The sequence below is a fragment of the Argopecten irradians genome, chromosome 6 (assembly GCF_041381155.1).
Source record: "Argopecten irradians isolate NY chromosome 6, Ai_NY, whole genome shotgun sequence".
Lineage (NCBI taxonomy): Eukaryota > Metazoa > Mollusca > Bivalvia > Pectinida > Pectinidae > Argopecten > Argopecten irradians.
This window is the reverse complement of record NC_091139.1, coordinates 10,033,868-10,053,299: the sequence shown is the minus strand read 5'-3', so window position 1 is coordinate 10,053,299 and position 19,432 is coordinate 10,033,868. Positions and strand designations below refer to the sequence as shown.

General features: G+C 34.4%; 1 protein-coding gene and 1 pseudogene across 1 annotated transcript in view; one reads left to right on the top strand and one right to left on the bottom strand.

Moving 5' to 3' along the window:
• Positions 1–1,508: 1,508 nt before the first annotated feature.
• LOC138326200 (uncharacterized) lies at positions 1,509–5,666 on the bottom strand (annotated as a pseudogene).
• Positions 5,667–9,580: 3,914 nt separating this feature from the next.
• LOC138326199 (baculoviral IAP repeat-containing protein 6-like) overlaps positions 9,581–19,432 on the top strand; it is a 29,287-nt gene continuing 19,435 nt past the window's right edge. Inside the window, exons 1-13 of the mRNA XM_069272327.1 lie at positions 9,581–9,726; positions 11,007–11,088; positions 12,133–12,209; positions 12,749–12,798; positions 13,692–13,752; positions 14,174–14,218; positions 14,488–14,553; positions 15,482–15,545; positions 15,963–16,078; positions 16,614–16,690; positions 17,123–17,189; positions 17,552–17,617; positions 17,969–18,087. Coding sequence (XP_069128428.1) covers positions 9,628–9,726; positions 11,007–11,088; positions 12,133–12,209; positions 12,749–12,798; positions 13,692–13,752; positions 14,174–14,218; positions 14,488–14,553; positions 15,482–15,545; positions 15,963–16,078; positions 16,614–16,690; positions 17,123–17,189; positions 17,552–17,617; positions 17,969–18,087 — 989 coding nt within the window. The 5' untranslated portion in view covers positions 9,581–9,627. The remainder of the gene's footprint in view (positions 9,727–11,006; positions 11,089–12,132; positions 12,210–12,748; positions 12,799–13,691; positions 13,753–14,173; positions 14,219–14,487; positions 14,554–15,481; positions 15,546–15,962; positions 16,079–16,613; positions 16,691–17,122; positions 17,190–17,551; positions 17,618–17,968; positions 18,088–19,432) is intronic.

The following is a 19,432-nucleotide window of genomic DNA, read 5'->3' as shown; positions in this document are numbered from 1 at the left end:
ATTACTACATATGAAATTTGAGACAAATTGCTTCAGTACTTTCTGAGAAATAACGGTAACAAACTTCAATTATCAAAATTAAAGATTGTGACCTGTCGGTCATCCTGTTGACCGATCGGTCCCAAAATGCAATATCAACAACAAGACCCCTAGGGGAACCTGCACAAGAAATTTGAAACAGATCCCTTCATTACTTTCTGAGAAATAGCGGTAACAAATTTCAATTATCAAATTCCAAGATGGTGGCCTGTCGGCCATCTTGTTGACCGATTAGTCACAAAATGTAATATGCAAAACTGGGGCCCTATGGGAACCTACATACACAATTTGACTCAGATTGCTTCAGTACTTTTTGAGTAATAGCGGTAACAAGCTTCAACGATCAAAATCCAAGATGGCGGCCTGTCGACCATCTTGTTCACAGATCAGTTCGAAAATACACTTTGCACAACTTAACGCATAGGGGAACCTACAGGTGAAATTTGAGACAGATCCCTTCAGTACTTTTTGAGAAATAGGGGTAACAATCTTTAACTATCAAAATCCAAGATGGCTGCCTGGCTGCCATCTTGTTGACCGATTGATCCAAAAATGCAATATGCACAACTAGGGCCCGAGGGGAACTTACATATGAAATTTGAGAAAGATCCCTTGAGCTCTTTTTGAGAAATAGCGGTAACAAGAAATGTTAATGGACGGTAGGACGGAAGAACGGATGGATGGTACGGACCATGGACGAAAAGCGATTTGAATAGCCCACCATCTGATTATTTCATGAAATACATTGAATCGTTCCTTTTTTGTTCCTTTCTTTATCTAAAATGGTTTTGTATATCGCATTTCTATGGGTTTTGTGTTGTTACGCATCATTAAGCATTGATGTCACTATTTTTAACTTCATCGGGGTATGGAAGAAATATTGTTTGCAAACTGTAAAAGTTTGCAAACAAAATTTATTTGATAACACGATGAAGATAGATAGTGTCATCAATGCTTATAATTAATTTTCCAGATTACTTGATAACATAAAATACGTTTAAATTAACGATTCCATTGACTTTTCAATGGCTTATTTTTTTTCTAAATCATAACGCAACATCGACGTCTCTATTGTCATGATAACGTCGAGTTTTCGCGCCATTCTCGACTTTTTTCTTCATGAAGTAAAAGTATCTGCCAATAAGAAAATTGATGTAACTATTTTTAACTTCATCGGGTTATTAAATGATTCACATAGTTTGCAAACAAAATATAAATTTTACAAACAATACCTCTATGAAGTTAAAAAAATAGAGACATTAATGCTTAAATATAACTTAATATCCATAATATTGTAACTCGATCTCAAAACTGAAAATACATTATTACAAATGTATATAATTTAACGCTATATTTGTCATAATTTTTGTCATGTGTTTTTCTTCATTGAAACCATTATTGTTGATGAATTAAGCGGTGATAATCATTCAAACGCTAGGAAAACTATGAATGAAATTCTGTGTAGCTGATCATCGCAACAGAATGCATATCTCGTTGCCAACATTTTTACCTAAAAGGTTACAACAGAAAGAGAATCATGAGCAAAAACGTAAACATTTAAAATCCGTCTTCAAAATATGCTGCAAAATATGCGTTTAACTGGGTTTAATTGCTTTAATGATAAATAGTTTGGTGCAGTTATGATGTAAATCAAATTTACTGAGAATTGATAAATCTTAAACAAATTCAGAATGGAGTATGGTACTTTTAGTCCTTCAGCAACCGGCCTTTCCATTTAAGTTACAAAAGAACAATTTGATTATTTGATTAGATGTAAGATTTCTCATTGCAAACAGTCATCGGAACGATTGCAATAAGTCCAAGAGTTTCAAGTATTGAACATTTAATCGTTGTGAGCTATTATTATTAGCCGAATGACAACCTTATGTTTTGTATAATAGCGAGCCACGTAATCAGTGATATCTTTGCTCATAACCAAAGTTTTACATTTCGAATTTCGGCATAAATTCCAGAGTAAATGTATCATTCTAAATCGATGTATTTGTGTCTTTGTTTTTATGTCCAATCTGTAATATGATATTAACTGTCGCTTTAAAAGTCAGCCTTAAAGTAAGTTTGCATTTCTGATGTTTCACTATGTCTTGTTTACATGTATTGTTAACGATAACAATAAAATAGAATAGATTCTGTTCGATGGGCCAACTACGAAATACCTATATCTACATATACAGAGAAAATAGATATAAAATAAGTGACGGCAAATCTCTCCAATATATTTGGAGAAATAGCTAATGTCACTCTTTAAGAATCCGTTCCGAAACGAAACAAATGTAAAGACAAAAGAGAATATGTTTCTGAAATTTGAGAAAGGTCCCTTTAGAACTGTCAAAGAAATAGAGGTAAAATATGTTGGCTAAGAACGGACAGTGGAAACAGACAAAGGGATATATAAATTGTCTCAATATGATTACATTAAATAAATTGTTGTCGAGATCGATGCAAAAACCAATAAAAGGAAAACTCGAAGGCAATTTATCTATTTTAAAGAATATTCAGTGATGAGAGATTGTATGCCCTTATTGCATTCTTTCATAGCAAGGAGAACTATGCTAAGAGTTGGTTGTGTGCCTTTAATGCACTTTTTCATCAAGGCAATAATCTTATCCATAATTCTATGGTTTCTGTAGTTGACATCACACTCACCAATACACTTTGGCGGGAGTCCGAGCTCTATGAAGAAATTGAAGTATTCCTTGGGACTCACATGTCCAGCGATCACTGATGCTTCATCTTCAGTCAAACATTTATGTAATAATTTTTCTGGCTGTGTGTCGTCTGAAATTACCAAAAAGGGAAAAATCGAAAAACATTGTATAAATAGTACACAAATGAAAGATTGTATGGAAGATAAATAAAAAACAAATCCGACACACTAAACACATAACGAAGCTTATTTCATACCATGACACACAGTTTCCCTGTTGTCGTCAACGATGTGGGAGAGTGAACTTGAATCTATCCCAAGATTCGTCATCGCATCTGCGACTCTAGCGAATCCTACATCAGCATTCTCGTTCAGGAGGTAAATGAAGATCTTGGTAAAGAAGGACACCAAAGATAGATCCTTGTTTTCTTCTCTCTGTTGTTACAGGACCACATGAGGGCACCCTAACTCGACAAAGAAAGTTTGAAATGAAATACCAATAAACCGCGAAACTCGTCCAACCTCCTTCACTGATAAATTTCTGTCTGGGAATTCACTCAAAGAGTCTGAAAAAAATCCATTTACCATTATCATGTTACGTTATCAAAGCATCAAAATGTAATTGATCCCTTCACAGTAGTGAAATTATACAAATTATCCAGTTAAAATTCATTACGTCAAATGAACTCTTAGATATAAGACTTTAATCCACACAATGTGCTATATTGATTAGAATATAAACGTTAAGGCGTGTCCAATGACAATTGAATATAATAAATCAATGATACAGTCAATGATGAAGTCCAAAAACACAAATAGATATCTATAAATTGTTTTCTTCAAACACAAATTCCGTAGTTGTATTTGTTTTAAGAGACTTAACGCTTATAGACGCAGTTTTTCTATGTAGCAAAATTCAAACGGTAGCAGGATAAAAAGTAAAATGTTCGGTAGTTCTTATCTTACATTAAAGAACCGGATAGATATTCAAGATAGAAGCATATTTGTCATTTGCAATATCACAGCTTTAAACAATGATACAGGGACAATGCTTCGTTTATATCCGATTTTCTATCAAATATGATAACGTTTTTGTCATATGTGCTAAGATGTCTTTTATAAATACGAGGTTATGTCTAGTGAAAATTTCATTTAAAAGTCAGTGTTATGTATTTAAAAGAAAAACAATCGGTCAAAATTACATTCTAACTTACCGACATGACGAGTTTGGGTTCGGTGTGTCTGAAATAGACACAAATATGATTTTTGAAATAATGCCATGATACTAAAGCAACTATTGAATTTTAAAGTAATTAAGCATATGATTATATAATAACATGCATATCCTCCATGTCGCTTGGAATACAATCATTTCTATTCTATGTACTATCAACAATGTAAAGAATAGATTATACATACTTTCTGATAAGGGCCTGTGAACCAGATGAAGAGTTCTTTCCCTTTCTAATCCATCGGCTCCCCATTAGAACTGTGACATTGTAGGTGGTCTGTCGGAGATCGCCACACCTTCACCATCCTGTCGTTCTTCCGTGAAGCAGTAGTCATTGGGAGGTAGAACTGGTACCCAAAGTGACTGGTGGTTCATCTCCAGGATCCTAGTTAGCTGACTATTCTAGAATACTCCAGTAGGTTTACCTCCAGCCACCAGTAGGTACAGTTTTATGTTCATCCGTCTCCTTCATCTTCTAGAAGATTGTGATCTTTAAGACATTCCCATAGCAGTTTATAATCATGTTCCACAGAAAGTCCACAGATAAACAGACAAAGCCACGCTGGATAAACTTTGAGCTGTCATGACCTCGCTCTTGTAGTCGTTGAAACCTGTGGATGCAGGCGGCGATCATCTTGTCCCACACAGCCTGTGGGATAAACGGGTTGTCGAACATGAGACAAAGTGTGGCGGTGGTGACGATGTTAGGGCAATCAAGCACTGGTCGAATGATCTCGGGATTCGCTGGCCGGAGCATGCTTGGCACCATATAGTAATCAATGTCCTCATTTCAATCGTCTGGTAATGGGTTTGCAAGGAGACCAAGTGTTTCCATAGCTTTGTAGAGCCTTTTCTCATGAAAAAGGAACTTGCTAGTCTCATGAAGGCCCCAAAGTTGTCGAATAAAGTCGATTTGTATTTTACCAGACCGTTCATATTGTGTCCACTGCAGTTTTTGCTTGATCATCAGGTCGTCGGCCCTGAACTTTGGAGATGTGATTATTGCCCTTTTAAGCGTGTATCATCCACTGAGGATCACGGCTGACAAACGGGTGATTTCCCTCAAAATCAAAACAGAGAAAGGAGCCTGCATACCTCAGATTCTAAAACATAGTACTGATAGGCAATACAGTGGCACGATAAGAAAACTCGCATAATGTGTTATTAAACACATATTATTTTGGTTCACTATTACTAGATATCGAAGGGGAGCAGGACATAGAAGTACCAACAAAGTGATATATTTGATATAGTAAGTTTACCTTAGGAAATCCAGAAGTTCTGTTTCCGCTAGAGGAACCGCTGATATATTGTTGATTTCCAATACCTCAGGATACGTAGGAATAACATTTCCTGTCCGCTTGCATCTGGTGTTTCCATTGGAAAGGGGCAATATTGATGATATCGTTCCATATAACCTTGTAAAGTCGAGATTCATTTTAGAATTCTCCAGATGATATATAGGGTAAATAGAGGTTCCCCAACAAGTGACTGTTGTTTATCATGGTTATCAAACTCGAGTTAGTTAATTTTCAAATTTTGAAAAGACACGAGCTTTAGCGAGTGTCTTTTAAAAATTTGAAAATTAACTAACGAGAATTTAGATTTAGATAAACATGATAAACAACAGTCATGCGTTGGGGAACTTGTTTATCGCATAACTTTAGCTCTATAGTTTTACCGTGGTGACCATTTTCTCGTCTTCATTCAGGGAAACTTACCGCCATACATTGTGTAGTGATATATGTATCTTTCCACCATAAAATATAGTGCCTAAATAGAGAGTCAATATTCTATTGTTTTATACTTCGAATAAGCAACTACCTGCTTAATAGTAAATACAATTCTATTTAAAAGAAAATGCGCTATGAAAAGTAGCGCGAAGTTGAGACCCAGTCGGAAGCAAGAGATCTTGAAATTGACCAATCAGAGGTGCCGTAGGTGTTTACACACTGGAGTGTGTAAACATAAACGATAACTGCTATGAAATTTATCACATCGGTTTTTCCATTGTAAAGCATGCATATTTATGGGATAAATCTTCTATACATGTTTTCCCATGATTTTATTCAACTGGGGGTTATCATACAGCTTCTGTAGCACCGTAGCGAATGCTTCACTCTGTTTGTCTTACTGATGAGCAAACAAATAAACTGGATTTTACTATTTATATTTTAATCTAACACAACTTTCTATGACATAACGCGCAATGTTCGGTCACTTTTACGTCACGCCGGAATTTCATTGGAAAAAGCGTTGAACAGTAAAATAATTTAAGCGCAATACTATTTTTTTAAATTGAAAAACAAAAAGGATATATTTATTCAATTACGGGAGGACTTTTATCAAAATATTTGTAATCTTTATTTTTCTATTGATGTGTTTTTGTTGAGAAAATGACGTTTTTTGGCGCGACAGATGTAACACGCACCTGTATGCGGTTTCAGTAAAAGTGTCACTGTGGTCATACTGAACACCACATGGCGGTAAAATTTGACAAAGAGATTCCCCAAAAACGAACTATCATGATGTCATTTCGTTATAATGAATTGTGACGTCATACTTCAAAATGGTGGACTTTGTTTGTAGACTTGCCGATCGACAGATCCGAAGAGAAAATACATAAAAAAGTGAAAAAAACACAAATACACACAGTACAAAACGGTACTAATACAGGAGATAGAGACATGAATTGTTAATATAAAAATACGTTTTTCTTCTATTTTAATAACATGTCAGAAAATATAGACTGCGACGTCGTTCTACTTTTTTATCGAACAAAACCTTTGTCTTGCAGAAATGACACAAAATGACATTTTTAGATTGACTGTTCTGTCACGCAAGTTCACGACGTTGAAAAATGACTTTATATTAGGAAGTATGTTTTCTATTCAGAATAAAAAAAATACGTTTTTGCTCAAATATACGTGTGCGAAATCTCTACTGAAAATTCAAAAAAGTATTCGAAAAATTGCGTTTTTTCTTTGTCTTGCAGGTTTGCCGAATGTCGGAAATGACGTCAATTGCGCTCGTCATGTTATAAGATAATGACGTCTTTTACATTCAATAACGTTACATAAAAGTGACCGAACATTGTGCGCGACGTCTATATCTTATTCTACCGTATAGCCGGCTACTTTCACGATTCAAAATGTTCGCTATTCGGACCAAAAAGTAGAATAAGAAAAATCAGCGAATCCAAATTTAAAGATTTGCCTTCATGGGTATATTTATAATAAAACCAATTCTTAAAGGGACAATAAAACTAAACTTAAATTAGGTGGAGTATATTTTTGTCTCCGAGTTTTCGACCATTTAGGTGTATAGTACAATGTAGAATATGATTTTACATATTTTTATCTAGATCTCTAAAATGTCTTTTAAAAATGGTCTGTAGACACTTTGGTGGGTTCAAATCGATATACACTGTAATTTCTAGATGCAGCAAGCACGTATGTAAACGAACGTCACTTTATATTTTCGCATATTAGTACACATCCTCTATGAGATAGTCCAGAGGTGAAGAGATCGTAAGTGACGGAACCCCTAGAGTATCGAGGATGACTAGTACAAAATGCATGTTAGAGTCCTTTACAAAATCAAACATATCTGTAAATAATTAACTCACTTCATCTGCCATCTTCAGCGCATCCTCGATACTCCAGGGGTTCCGATCACTTACGATCTCTACACCCCTGGACTATCTCATAGTGATATTGAAGGCAGCTCAGCGGAAAACATTAGACCAATCACAGACCAGCAAAGATTTCTTTTGAAGACTACAGAGAGAGCGACGCCCAACTTCAAAGCCACACAGTCAACCACAATGTACCGTTATATGGCTCTTTTGATGTACATCAAACGACTAAATTACCTGTTCTGTTCTGTTGCCTCCAGTTTTACAATGAGATAGTCCAGGGGTGTAGAGATCGTAAGTGATCGGAAGCCCTGGAGTATCGAGGATGGCCATCTTCTTGGTCCATCGTTGTAAAATCTATCGAGTTTTACCGAAATGTTAAAAGCTAAATCTCTAAAAACATAAAAGAATACCAGGTGTATGTCTTACCATGTTCAAACACAATTAATTTTCTTGTGTTCAAATGACAGAACGATCTAGTTTTTTTTTAGTTTTTTTTTTTTTTTTTTTTTTACAAAAGTGTTACAGAAATGCAACCTTTTACTTTCTATTTTATATTTAAAGAACACAGATGCATACGTGATGAGCAGAGTCAAATCATAAATGCTAATTTCTTTAGAAGTATAATTAAGCAACTACAACGATATGTCATCCTCGATATTCCAGGGCTTCCGATCACTAACGATCTCTACACCCCTATCCTCGATATTCCAGGGGTTCCGATCACTAACGATCTCTACACCCCTGGACTATCTCATAGTAAAACTGAAGGCAACAGAATAGAACAGGTAATTTAGTCATTTGATGTACATCAAAAGAGCCGTATAACGGTACACTGTGACTGTGTGGCTTTGATGTTAGTCATCGCTCTCTCTGTAGTCTTCAAAGGAAATCTTTGCTAGCCTGTGATTGGTCAAATGTTTTCCGCTGAACTGCCTTCTATTTCACTATGAGATAGTCCAGGGGTGTAGAGATCGTAAGTGATCAGAAGCCCTGGAATATCGAGGAGGCGATATGTAAGCATCTCATACAGTCCCATACTGATACGAGTTCTTGCCTGGCATGTGGGTTGTTGTAGTTTTGTAAATAAATCTTCTTGTCATCATTTTTGTAAAATCTTTCTGTTACGCCCCAAAACAGTGTCCAACCTTTACACATGATGATGAAGTGTTAAGCTTGTCATAATAAACATAAACATTTATCAGGTGTGTGCATCACCGATGTCAGTTACTAGGACCATAGGATGGATTAGATAACGATAATTGTTACAAGGCTCCATACCCGAAATAATTACAGGGATCTGAGAGTTTACATTGTAGTTACATTTCATAGAAGTTATTTATGGACCCACCAGAGTGTCCATCAACCATTTTAGACCTCTTATGGGTCTAGAACGGGCCGATATGCGCCATACCTATTTAAGGATCGGCTCTGGTGATAGTTTCAGTCTCGTAGGTGTCAATTTGCAATTTGTAGCAAGTTGCCTTATAGAAAATATGTCAAAAAATAGACTTCTATTGCTTTTAAGAAATTTCCAATATGGCGGCAATTATCAAAAGGTGCATTTTTTATATTTCACCTTTTTTTTACTTCAATGTTTCGCAGGTGCTACAACTTTTTTAGCTACGTGTATACATGTATCGCGTTAATTTTTGCTGTAAGTCTCTTTTAGGTTCACTGAGATGGGAATTATAATCATTTAGGTGTGGAATTATCACCTATTGGTTTTTAGTTTTCACATTTTAGTGAATATTTAAAGTAATTTGATTTTTAGCAAGAAATGCTGAAAAATATCATATTTTATATGCCTAACGGGAGAGGGAAAAAACCAAGCACACTGACTCCCTATTTTTTAGCTGCAATAGTGTAGCTCAAGAGACTTTAAGACAGAAAATGGCGTCGTCTTATTATAGTATCTGTGAACAGAGCTGCTTTTGGATTAGCGGTAGTTTTCATTTTTTCGCGCTGCCAACAGGTGCTCGTCACGTGGTTTGAATGTTGATGCTCTTCTGCGAAGGAGGTAGAAATGACGTCACTTCCGTGAAAAATACTAAAATGACATCTGAAAATGAAAAGAAAAACACTGATATTCTTGTGCAGGAATTCGAAGAATGGCAAAAAGACGAAGATTCGGACATAGTGTTTCTTCTAGAGGTAAAGTTTGGCCATGACAATTGCACGCAGCGAAATTGCGCAGTATCAAATTTGATCGTGAATATGTAAACAGTGTGTCTTCATCGCCTCGGTTAATTAAAAAATCAACAACATCAAATTAAGAATTTGTCGTGTTGTTGACATGCACAGCTCGGTTTTTAAATTTGATGCAACTTATTTTTTAAAATCAAAAGTTTAATATTTATCTAGAATCCAACTGAATTTGGCTACTGCGTTAACATATACATGTAATATATCGATATACACAGTCACATGTCCGACATGTTATCTGCTCATCTTTGCCAGCTGACCGTACACGGACCGCACTGATTTACGCCTGTATACTGATACCAATCATGATTAATCTTTAAATTGATTTCAGAATCAACTGTTATATTATGTATTGCAATAAAAAAATATTTTAAAATAATTCAGATCTCAACTTGTACTATTTTATTCCAAGAGGTACTAAGTTTGAACAAGGAAGAAGAAATCTACCTAATCTTTAACATAAGTGCCACTAGCAATGAATATGTGAATACTTCTGTTCAAAACATTTAAAGTGGGTGTCCAAATTTCGCCGTTTTTATGATAACAAGTGATATTTTGGTAACCATGACGTTAGGTGTCAGAGCAGCACAGTATCAGCTCCGTATCAGGAAGAAATGAAGATAATCTTCATGATATTCAAACAATAAAATATTGTTCAGCATCAACGGTCAGACCCTTATTCCACTACGGTTCTTAGGAAGAGAGACTGCTTCTTGTGGGGTATCGAAGAGATTGACTTGATAGAAAATATTGTTTATTGAGTGGCTTACTAATCAAATGACAATGCAAAGACATACAATAATGTAAATCCACTTTACATTAATTTCATATTTACATTTAAATCATCTTAATTTGCCAAAATTGCAAAATACGGACACTCAATTGTAAAAAATAGTACTACCCAAATTGTTAGGCATTGTAACCTCCTTCAGACAAAAATATAAATAGTATTCATACTTGTGTAATCAATTAGGTTTTATTAGAATATGAGGAATCTTTCATTTAGACTGTTACTTACATCTCTTATACAAACAATAACATTTCAATCCGCAAAAATCAAGAGAAAAACGGCGAAAATGGACACCCGTTCTACATTACTTGTGCGTCACATGCTCATCTTACAAATAATAAATGTCTTCTGATGCCAATGACAGTGGTTACACTTTACACTATCTCAATCCTGCTACTTTATCGAATGAACATCATTCTGTTATGTACTTTAATTTTAGGCTACACCTAGAGACAATGGTGGTGTAACCCTAAGTTTGCTGTTAGCTTGTGAACATGAATTCAAGCTTCTTGTCCCAGCTGGTAAGATATTTCAGTTGTATACATATATGCAATTATCATGTATGTATGTTGTGTGTTTGCATATCCATATAGGTGGATGTGTGCTTTTGTGATGCTTGTGTATGGATCATGTATTACAAAATGTCTTGAAAAATGAAAAAAAAAAAAAAAGAAATATATATATACAGCTGTATATATAAAAAGATATTTTGTATGTTGATTGAGTAGGAATTTTCATGTATGTACATTTTTGTAAAGTAAACGTTCTTTATATACATAGAAATACCCTCCCACATACTAGATATTGAGCTAAAAAGCAATTGTAACTATATATGTAAGCGCATTGAAGATCTGGTCTTAATCAGATTGCCTGAAAATATACGTTACTTACATTATTAAGGTACCCCAAAACAGACATATTTTAGCAAGAAAACATGTCAACACCTCTAAGTTGTCATTTAGATGCTTGTCAAAATAAAATTTCAACACATGTGAATAGAAATAAAAAAAAAAATCTGTCCATAAATCTCCACGTATATATCATCTTACTTGATATGCACTCGACTGGCTATATACACGTGACGTAGCCATCCCAAACGAACCACACTTACCAAGGACACACACATGTCAATGCACGTGTAAAAATTTGTGTATATTTAAGTGTTTTATTAGCTTGTATTGGACATATATTGTGGGATGTAGCTGACAACACATTTATGTATTACTTCATTGAAATCTTGTCAGATGAGAGCAGTGTTTATTTTCGTTTGACATTGTTATTTTTAATATCAGGGCATGTGAATCTGAGACCAGGTATGTTTAGAATGACGCACCTGTGTCAAGTCCCATGCTTTTTATAGGGGGTTGGCCAGTGAAGGTTACTATGTAGAGCAAAAGAAAAATGGCTGCCACTTCTTGGGAGATATCTCAAAAACGATTTCGGAAAAAAATTTCATTACATATATTTTTTTTAAATTTCAAATGCATACTTTTTAACTTGCATTGTCAGCTTTTATGTAGGCATAAAACCAGATGAAGAAAAATTATATTGATTATAATTACCAGGGTATCCCGACTACGAAGATAATTTCTTTGTGGAGTCTGACCCGGTTATTAAGGAATGGAGCTTGACTTTTAATGAGGTTGGTATGATTAATGAAGTTTTGTTGATTATTATGACATGATGCATTTATTGAGAAAATGTCAGAATTTAATATTTCTCTTTTTTGTTTCAATCACTTATACTGCGTTAATTTGTATATATATCAGGTTCCGATTGCTAACCTAATTGTTGATATGAAAATATTGGCATTTCAAAGTAAGATATTCTGATTAGTAATACACATTATATGCTAAGATACTACATGTATGTTCTTTGGACATATGTACCAAAAAACAAAATCCTTCACTCAAATATAACAGACATTAAATGGTGCATAATATTAATAATATGAAGATGCGCTCTAGATATAGGGAAGAAAACTTGCATATATTTTAGATACTATAAATGATATTATGTTTGAATTATGAAATAAAAGAGAATTTGAAGATAATAATAATCTTTATTTATTGAGTGAGGATGAGAAGATAATAATAATCTTTATTTATTGAGTGAGGATGAATTAACAATTCAAATTATTGATAATGTGAAATCAAAGAACATGGCAATGTATGTTAACAGTTCCTCCTGGACACCAGACAGAAGCTAAGTCTACGGGAAGTTTTAAACAAGTAAGTAAAATATTGATAATTAATTTATGCGTCATGCCTGATTGCACAGTTTACCATTCTTTTATTTTCTGAAACAGCTGAAAATTGGATATTAAGAAGGCTTTAATCTTTTATCATCTCAATCTCAAAAACCAAGCAGGGAATTAATCTGATGTTGAGTCAGAGTATGTTATGTTGAAGATTGACCAAGTTGTCCATGTGTCCTTGTTTAAGGCAACATCTAAATTTGAAACATCTTTTTGTCAAAAATGAACAGTTATCAATGAACAATATATTTGTTTATTTTTTTATGATTATAAATTTGAAAAAAAAACAAAAAATGGTAATAAGTTATAACTTTCACAATTTTAGTTGAATACAAGAAAATTGAATATTAGAAGTTTCAATATTTAATGATATGGCTTTCAAGGCCTATATGACTCTCTTGCAATATTTTGTGGAACAAATTTTTGCAATCATAAATAAAAAATGTTAACGAGGAAATATCGTTCCTCAAATTAACTATACAAATTTGATAGAATGGAAATTTATCTTTTGAAGTAAAAATCTTATCTCAGTGATAGTACAATAAATGATTTACTGTGTTAGATCTGCTGATATCAGTGCCATGTCAAGTGATATTTTTTTTTATCTTTTACTGTGGCACCAGATAGCACTTTGAGTAATTTCTATTAAACGTCTTTCTGTGTATGTCAGATGAATGTTCAAGCCCATTGGACCTCTTGTTTTATCTTTTTCTGTGGCACCAGATAGCACTTTGAGTAATTTCTATTAAACGTCTTTCTGTGTATGTCAGATGAATGTTCAAGCCCATTGGACCTCTTGTTTTATCTTTTTCTGTGGCACCAGATAGCACTTTGAGTAATTTCTATACTCTTGTTTTTGTTTTCCAGAGCCACAAGTTTACACCGCGAGGAGAAGGGACGTGGCATTACAAGCCCAGCGTCATCAGAGGTAAAAGCGTGAAAACTGTAGCATTTGAAACACTATAAAGACTTTATCAGAGCAATAAGTATTACCAAATACCGGTATCAAGCGATACATCAAATACATCACTCATGCTATAACTAACTTATATTTTTGATATCTATAACACACTTACTGTTTAAGACTATTTCAGATACTGCGAAGTTTGAAAACATCAAATAAAAAAGTGATCCATTATAGCATTATAATTCATCTTAAGAAGCCACTCTCAAGGTCATATTGTTTTGTTATGATATTATGTAATATATTTTGCAATGAAATCCTGAAGCAAAGTAATTAAAACAAGAAGTCATTTGAGCTTAAGTCAAGGTCACTAGTCAAGATTTTTTTTTCACCTTTTTTCTTTGCATTTGACTTTTTAAACTATTAATGAATATGTTTGTTTAAGGAGGACTTTAGTGATGATGCCAAAATGGAAGAAGAGGACGAAGAGGTAAATCACAAGAATTTTTCAGTGGATATTTGGTTCAAATGCTAGACATAATTTATTTGTAGTGGCGTTACAAATCGCACACAGTTTTCGTTTGATGTTTTATCTCTTGAACTGGATTGCACGGTCATGATTGTATAATGTCTTTAACAAATGCTAGTCTTCACTGTCACTAGCTGTTGATGGTTCTTGTACCTGACTGACATTCTATTGAAAAAAAAGTATTTATTTTACATATAGAATTGTCATGAAATGTTTATTTTTACTTACAGGAGATGATTTTGGCTGATGATGATGCTTTTACCACAGAATGGGACCTACACTTAGCTCGGAAAAAGGTAAAAATGACGACCTTCTCATTGTTAGGAAGGGTCTTTATAAGCAACAGAAAAAGAATTTGAAATTCACTATGAACTCAATAGAGTGACCTACCCTTGAGTTAATGCTCTTACTTACCGTGCGTTCCATTTGTGGGTTTGTACCAGTTGTACTAAATTGATATGGCACCACCAAATGGAACGTGATTTTTCCATGATGGCGGCACCCATATGAAAAATTTAAAAGCCAAGTGTTCTCGATTTTAACAATACAATGAATAAAAAAGCAATACAGTTTCAGCATACATCAAAGTAAATAATCCATGTAATTTCAACGGATATAAATAACTCTCTGTCTTATTTTCAACAAAGTAAATTTTAACATTTTGATCACAAATTATAAAACTCAAATCTGCCTTAGCATCTTAGATGCAAGTGGTACGCTTCTGAAAACGAACCACTTGTACCGGTGTTGAAATTGGACGTTAAACTGAAGACACATATAGTAACAGGGAAATAATTTGGCAGTCTTATTAAGATACAGATCTGATAACATCTCATTAGGGGTCACGTTCTGGTGACCTTTGAAAATGACAGTCAGAATCTTGACTGGGGAGGAAATAGTTTGAAAAAGCTGTCAGAAATATTTGTGTGTATATAGTCATCTCGCCCAAAGAAAACAACAAAGCTAAATGTATACTGGGACGAAATGGAGTTATCAATTGACATAGCAATGTGTAGAAAATTCATTTGATCTAAAATACACGTGGTAAAAAGGTCATCCGAACATGACTCCTTATGGGATGTTGTCAGATCCTCTATCGAATGGAGTTGTTATAAGGACCTGTATTTTAATCAGATAGATAATTAGGTATACAAAATATAGGGATATGGTTTAATGATATGGACCCTAAACCACTATATATTTTTGGATATTATTTTTTTTAAGAAACGATGGGCACAGAAGGAAGCACAGATTAGAGAGGAGATGAAAAAAGCAAGAACGTCTCAAGGTCGGTTTTATCTAGTCATCAGAATATGACAATTTCTGCTAGGTGTTTCTATAAGATAAATAACTGCAATTTAACCCAAACTTAAACAACCATTTCCCTAAAATGCATGTTTTTGATTGCAGATGTCAAAAGTTGTGATCGCTGTCACTGAAAATTAAAAAAAAAAGAATTTCCATTGGATATTTCAAGTACCATTGGATCGATAAGCTCAAATTTTATTTGAATTTGTCCTTGATATAAAAAATGGTTGCTTTGGATCCTTTCTCAGGTCTAAGGGTTGAAAGGTCAAGTTCACTTTGTTTAAGAATGGGAAACATTCTAGTCAATTCATCTACAACCATGGAATTCTTTTTGAGCATTATGCATGAAAATTCCTTCTTGTAATTTGTTTTTTTCGTCACCATGCTATTTTGACAGCTGGTGCAGCTGTAGGTCCCAGTATGGATAATAAAACGTCCAAACAGATATTCACGAGTAACGCTGCAGCTGGAATCCTCACAAATGACTTGGTCAAGATCATGGAGGGAGAACAGGTACAATATATTGTTTATTACAGCTTGTAAACGAGGTCAAACTTGTAGTAAAACTTTCTGCTGCTTGGATAATTACTTAGAGGATAAAACACGTAGAGTAAGAGAACCAACGCTCTGAAGTGTTGAAAAGCGGTGCCACGACTGCTGGATGAAATTACATATTTCTAATGTTTTACAGAAAATCAAGTATAAAAAAACTGTCAATAACGTCTTAAAGAAAAAAATAAATAATTTAAGCTTGCAAAGATTTGCACAAGAAAGTATTTGCGAAAAGTAGGAAATAGTTACTTATACATATGTTCTAGTAACTTAACATGTAAATCAGAAGGATTTTAATATAAAATAATAAGTTAAAAAGTTAAATAAAAACTTTAATTAGTAGCAGAAATATGAAAAACAGATCACACATACTGTATATGAAAAAACAAATCACATGTAATTGAAAAGTAATTGGGCATTATATGCATTTTTCTAGTGAAAACTTTTAAGAATTGATTATAAAATTTGATTTGTGTTTCTATTTCCACTACTACAGGAAGTTGGCTTCACTGCGGAACCGATAGAGGACAATATCTACCACTGGAGGGTGAAGATATTTAACTTTGCTGACAGGTAAAACAATGAAGTTCATTAGTTTCAAAACTATTATTGACATTTATTTATTTTGTTAATTGTTCAATAAAGTGATGATGAGTGTTGATTTAACTTTTTTGCAACAATACAAAGTTATTAAACTTGTTTTATATTTACAAAGTACTCCTTAGAAATTAAAAGCTGTAGGGTTTAGGTATGATATGTAATGAGACTAATTTACTTACCACGTGATACCTGATAATGTTTGTGCAGTATTAGTTTCTCCAGTGGTAGTGGAACGTAACTATTTATAATCTTCCCACTGAAATGATGTTAGCGCCGCGGAATATCATTTTTGAACGACATTCCATCACCAATAGATACAAGTCCGCGGCCAACGTTATCTGGTATCACATAGTATATGAATATGTCCCATGAGGTAAATTGTATTTTCTCTTTGATTTGTTGTAGTGATCTTGCCAAAGACCTGAGTGAAATCAAAGAGAAATTTGGGTACAACTACATTGAACTGGAGATGGTAATGTGTTCTGATGTAGATTGAATTGCTTACAAGGGTATAAGATAAATAGAATCTTATACAGGTCTGTCAGTGGTCAGACATGTCTCATTCTAAGATTTTAGCTGGTCAGCATTCGACAAGCCTTTTGTTACCCAGCCTAAATCTTAAATGAAAGTTGAGACATCCCAGTCCATTTGTCAAACCCATATTTCATTTTGTTTTTTCTCTCCAGAAAATATGGGAGAATAAAATTTTAAGCATATTCACCAATTTATCATACAGGAACCCTGTAATGTGTCAAAATTGCTGATATCTGTGACAATGTTCACCAATGTCCTGCTGGGTTTTTGTATGCTCAAAGATGTTTTTATGTTTTACAGACATTCGAGATTGACCTTTATCCTTTTTACCCTCCACTTGTCAAGGTCATGAGGCCAAGGTTACAGGTATGTATTTCATGTAATAACATTATGATCTTGTACAATGATACATTACGAACATCATGTTCCACAGTGTGTTTAACTGTAAAACAGAACCCCTTCATCTATGGCAGTTGGACATTTTAAATGCAAGAAATTGGGTATTGATTGAAGTATTTTGATGAATCACAATTCATTGTATCTAGATTTGATTTTGGATGGGATAGTTATTTAGTTGTTTGCATTGTTACCCATGCACATTGGCTATGGTGCAGAGAGTGTGTTTATTTAATTGTTTGCATTGTTACCCATGCACATTGGCTATGGTGCAGAGAGTGTGCTATGGGATCCCTATTACGACCATTCCTTGTTTTACAGGGTTCTATGATGCAGAGAGTGACCAACATGGAGCTACTAAAACTGTCCTACTGGTGTCCCACCAAGGACATGAAAACAGTGATACAGGAAATAAAAACTTTCCTACAGCAGTGGGCGAGGTGAGTTCCTTAGAAGATCAGAGCTTTTAGAGGGATTAGTGTGATTTTTAGGTCATCTGACCTGAATAGGTCCAGGATACTAATATTGGGCCTGCATTGACCTTCATTCAAAGTCACTGGGGTCAAATAGGTTAAAATCTTGAAACAACTTCCTGTGAATAACTAAGAGGCCTAGAGACCTGATATTGGGCCTGTGACATGCTAGGATGAAGGGCTACCAAATTTGTTAAAAAAAATTGACCTTGATCTTTATTCAACGTCAAAGGGGTCAAATAGGCTAAAATTATTTAATAACTTCTTGTATATTACTAAGACCCTGGGTACTGATAGTCGGCCTGTAGCATGCTTGGATAAAGGGCTATCAAGTTTGTTCAAATGAATGACCTTGACCTTCATTCAAGGTCACAGGGGTTAAAATATGTTCCAATTGTTAAACATACAGCTTACTGTGTATTTCAGTTCTACCATATATTGTATTAACATTCAGATGGCCGTTAAGGCCCATGAGCCTTCTTGTTGGGGATAGCAAGAAGCTTATAATGCAAGGCTCAAAGAGGGAAAAGTCTATATCAGTGAGCATGTGGATTTTGTAGGAGGGAAAGAGGGGTAGATTATCAGGGCATGGAGCACAACCTGGTCTAAGAGTGCTGGAGTTTGTTTGAGATAGATGGGGCAGGGCCATAAATGGTTGTTGCTAAGTGAGCTTTTTAAAGGAAGAAGGGGTTAGAGGTAACAATGGTGTTCTCTCTTCCCTGTTGTAAACTATAATCATCAGAATTTTACCCACCCTCTTCTTCGCTGTGGACTAAGTCAACAGGATTTTACCCTCCCTCTTCTTCGTTGTCGACTAAGTCAACAGGATTTTACCCTCTGTCTTTCCCTTTGTCATTTATAGTCAACACTCGATATTGACATTCTTTCTTTACAATAAATCTCCTATTGTATTCAAATTGCAATCCAGTGATATATGAAAAGTATTTTAAGGTCAAAACAACCTTTCTAGATGCTAAATAAATAATGACAATGTACAACTTTTTTATGGCAGAGGAAGATAAATCAAACAGATCTTATAATCCAAATTGTGGCTTTCTTTGCTCCAGATTGCAATATCAAAATAAAATGTTGATGCAGTTTGAAATAATCTATGAATGATTTCTAAGAAAGTTCAAATATTTGCAATAACCTTAGCATGTTTAAATTAAATAAATTAACACACAACAACTGGACAGTTTGTCTGGCATTTTCGCAAAAACCTCCTGGGGTGAGACTAATAACTACTTTCTTGATGGAATCCAGAAAGAATACAGAAAGAGTTAAAGAGCTTTCGTTAGGATTGCATATATTT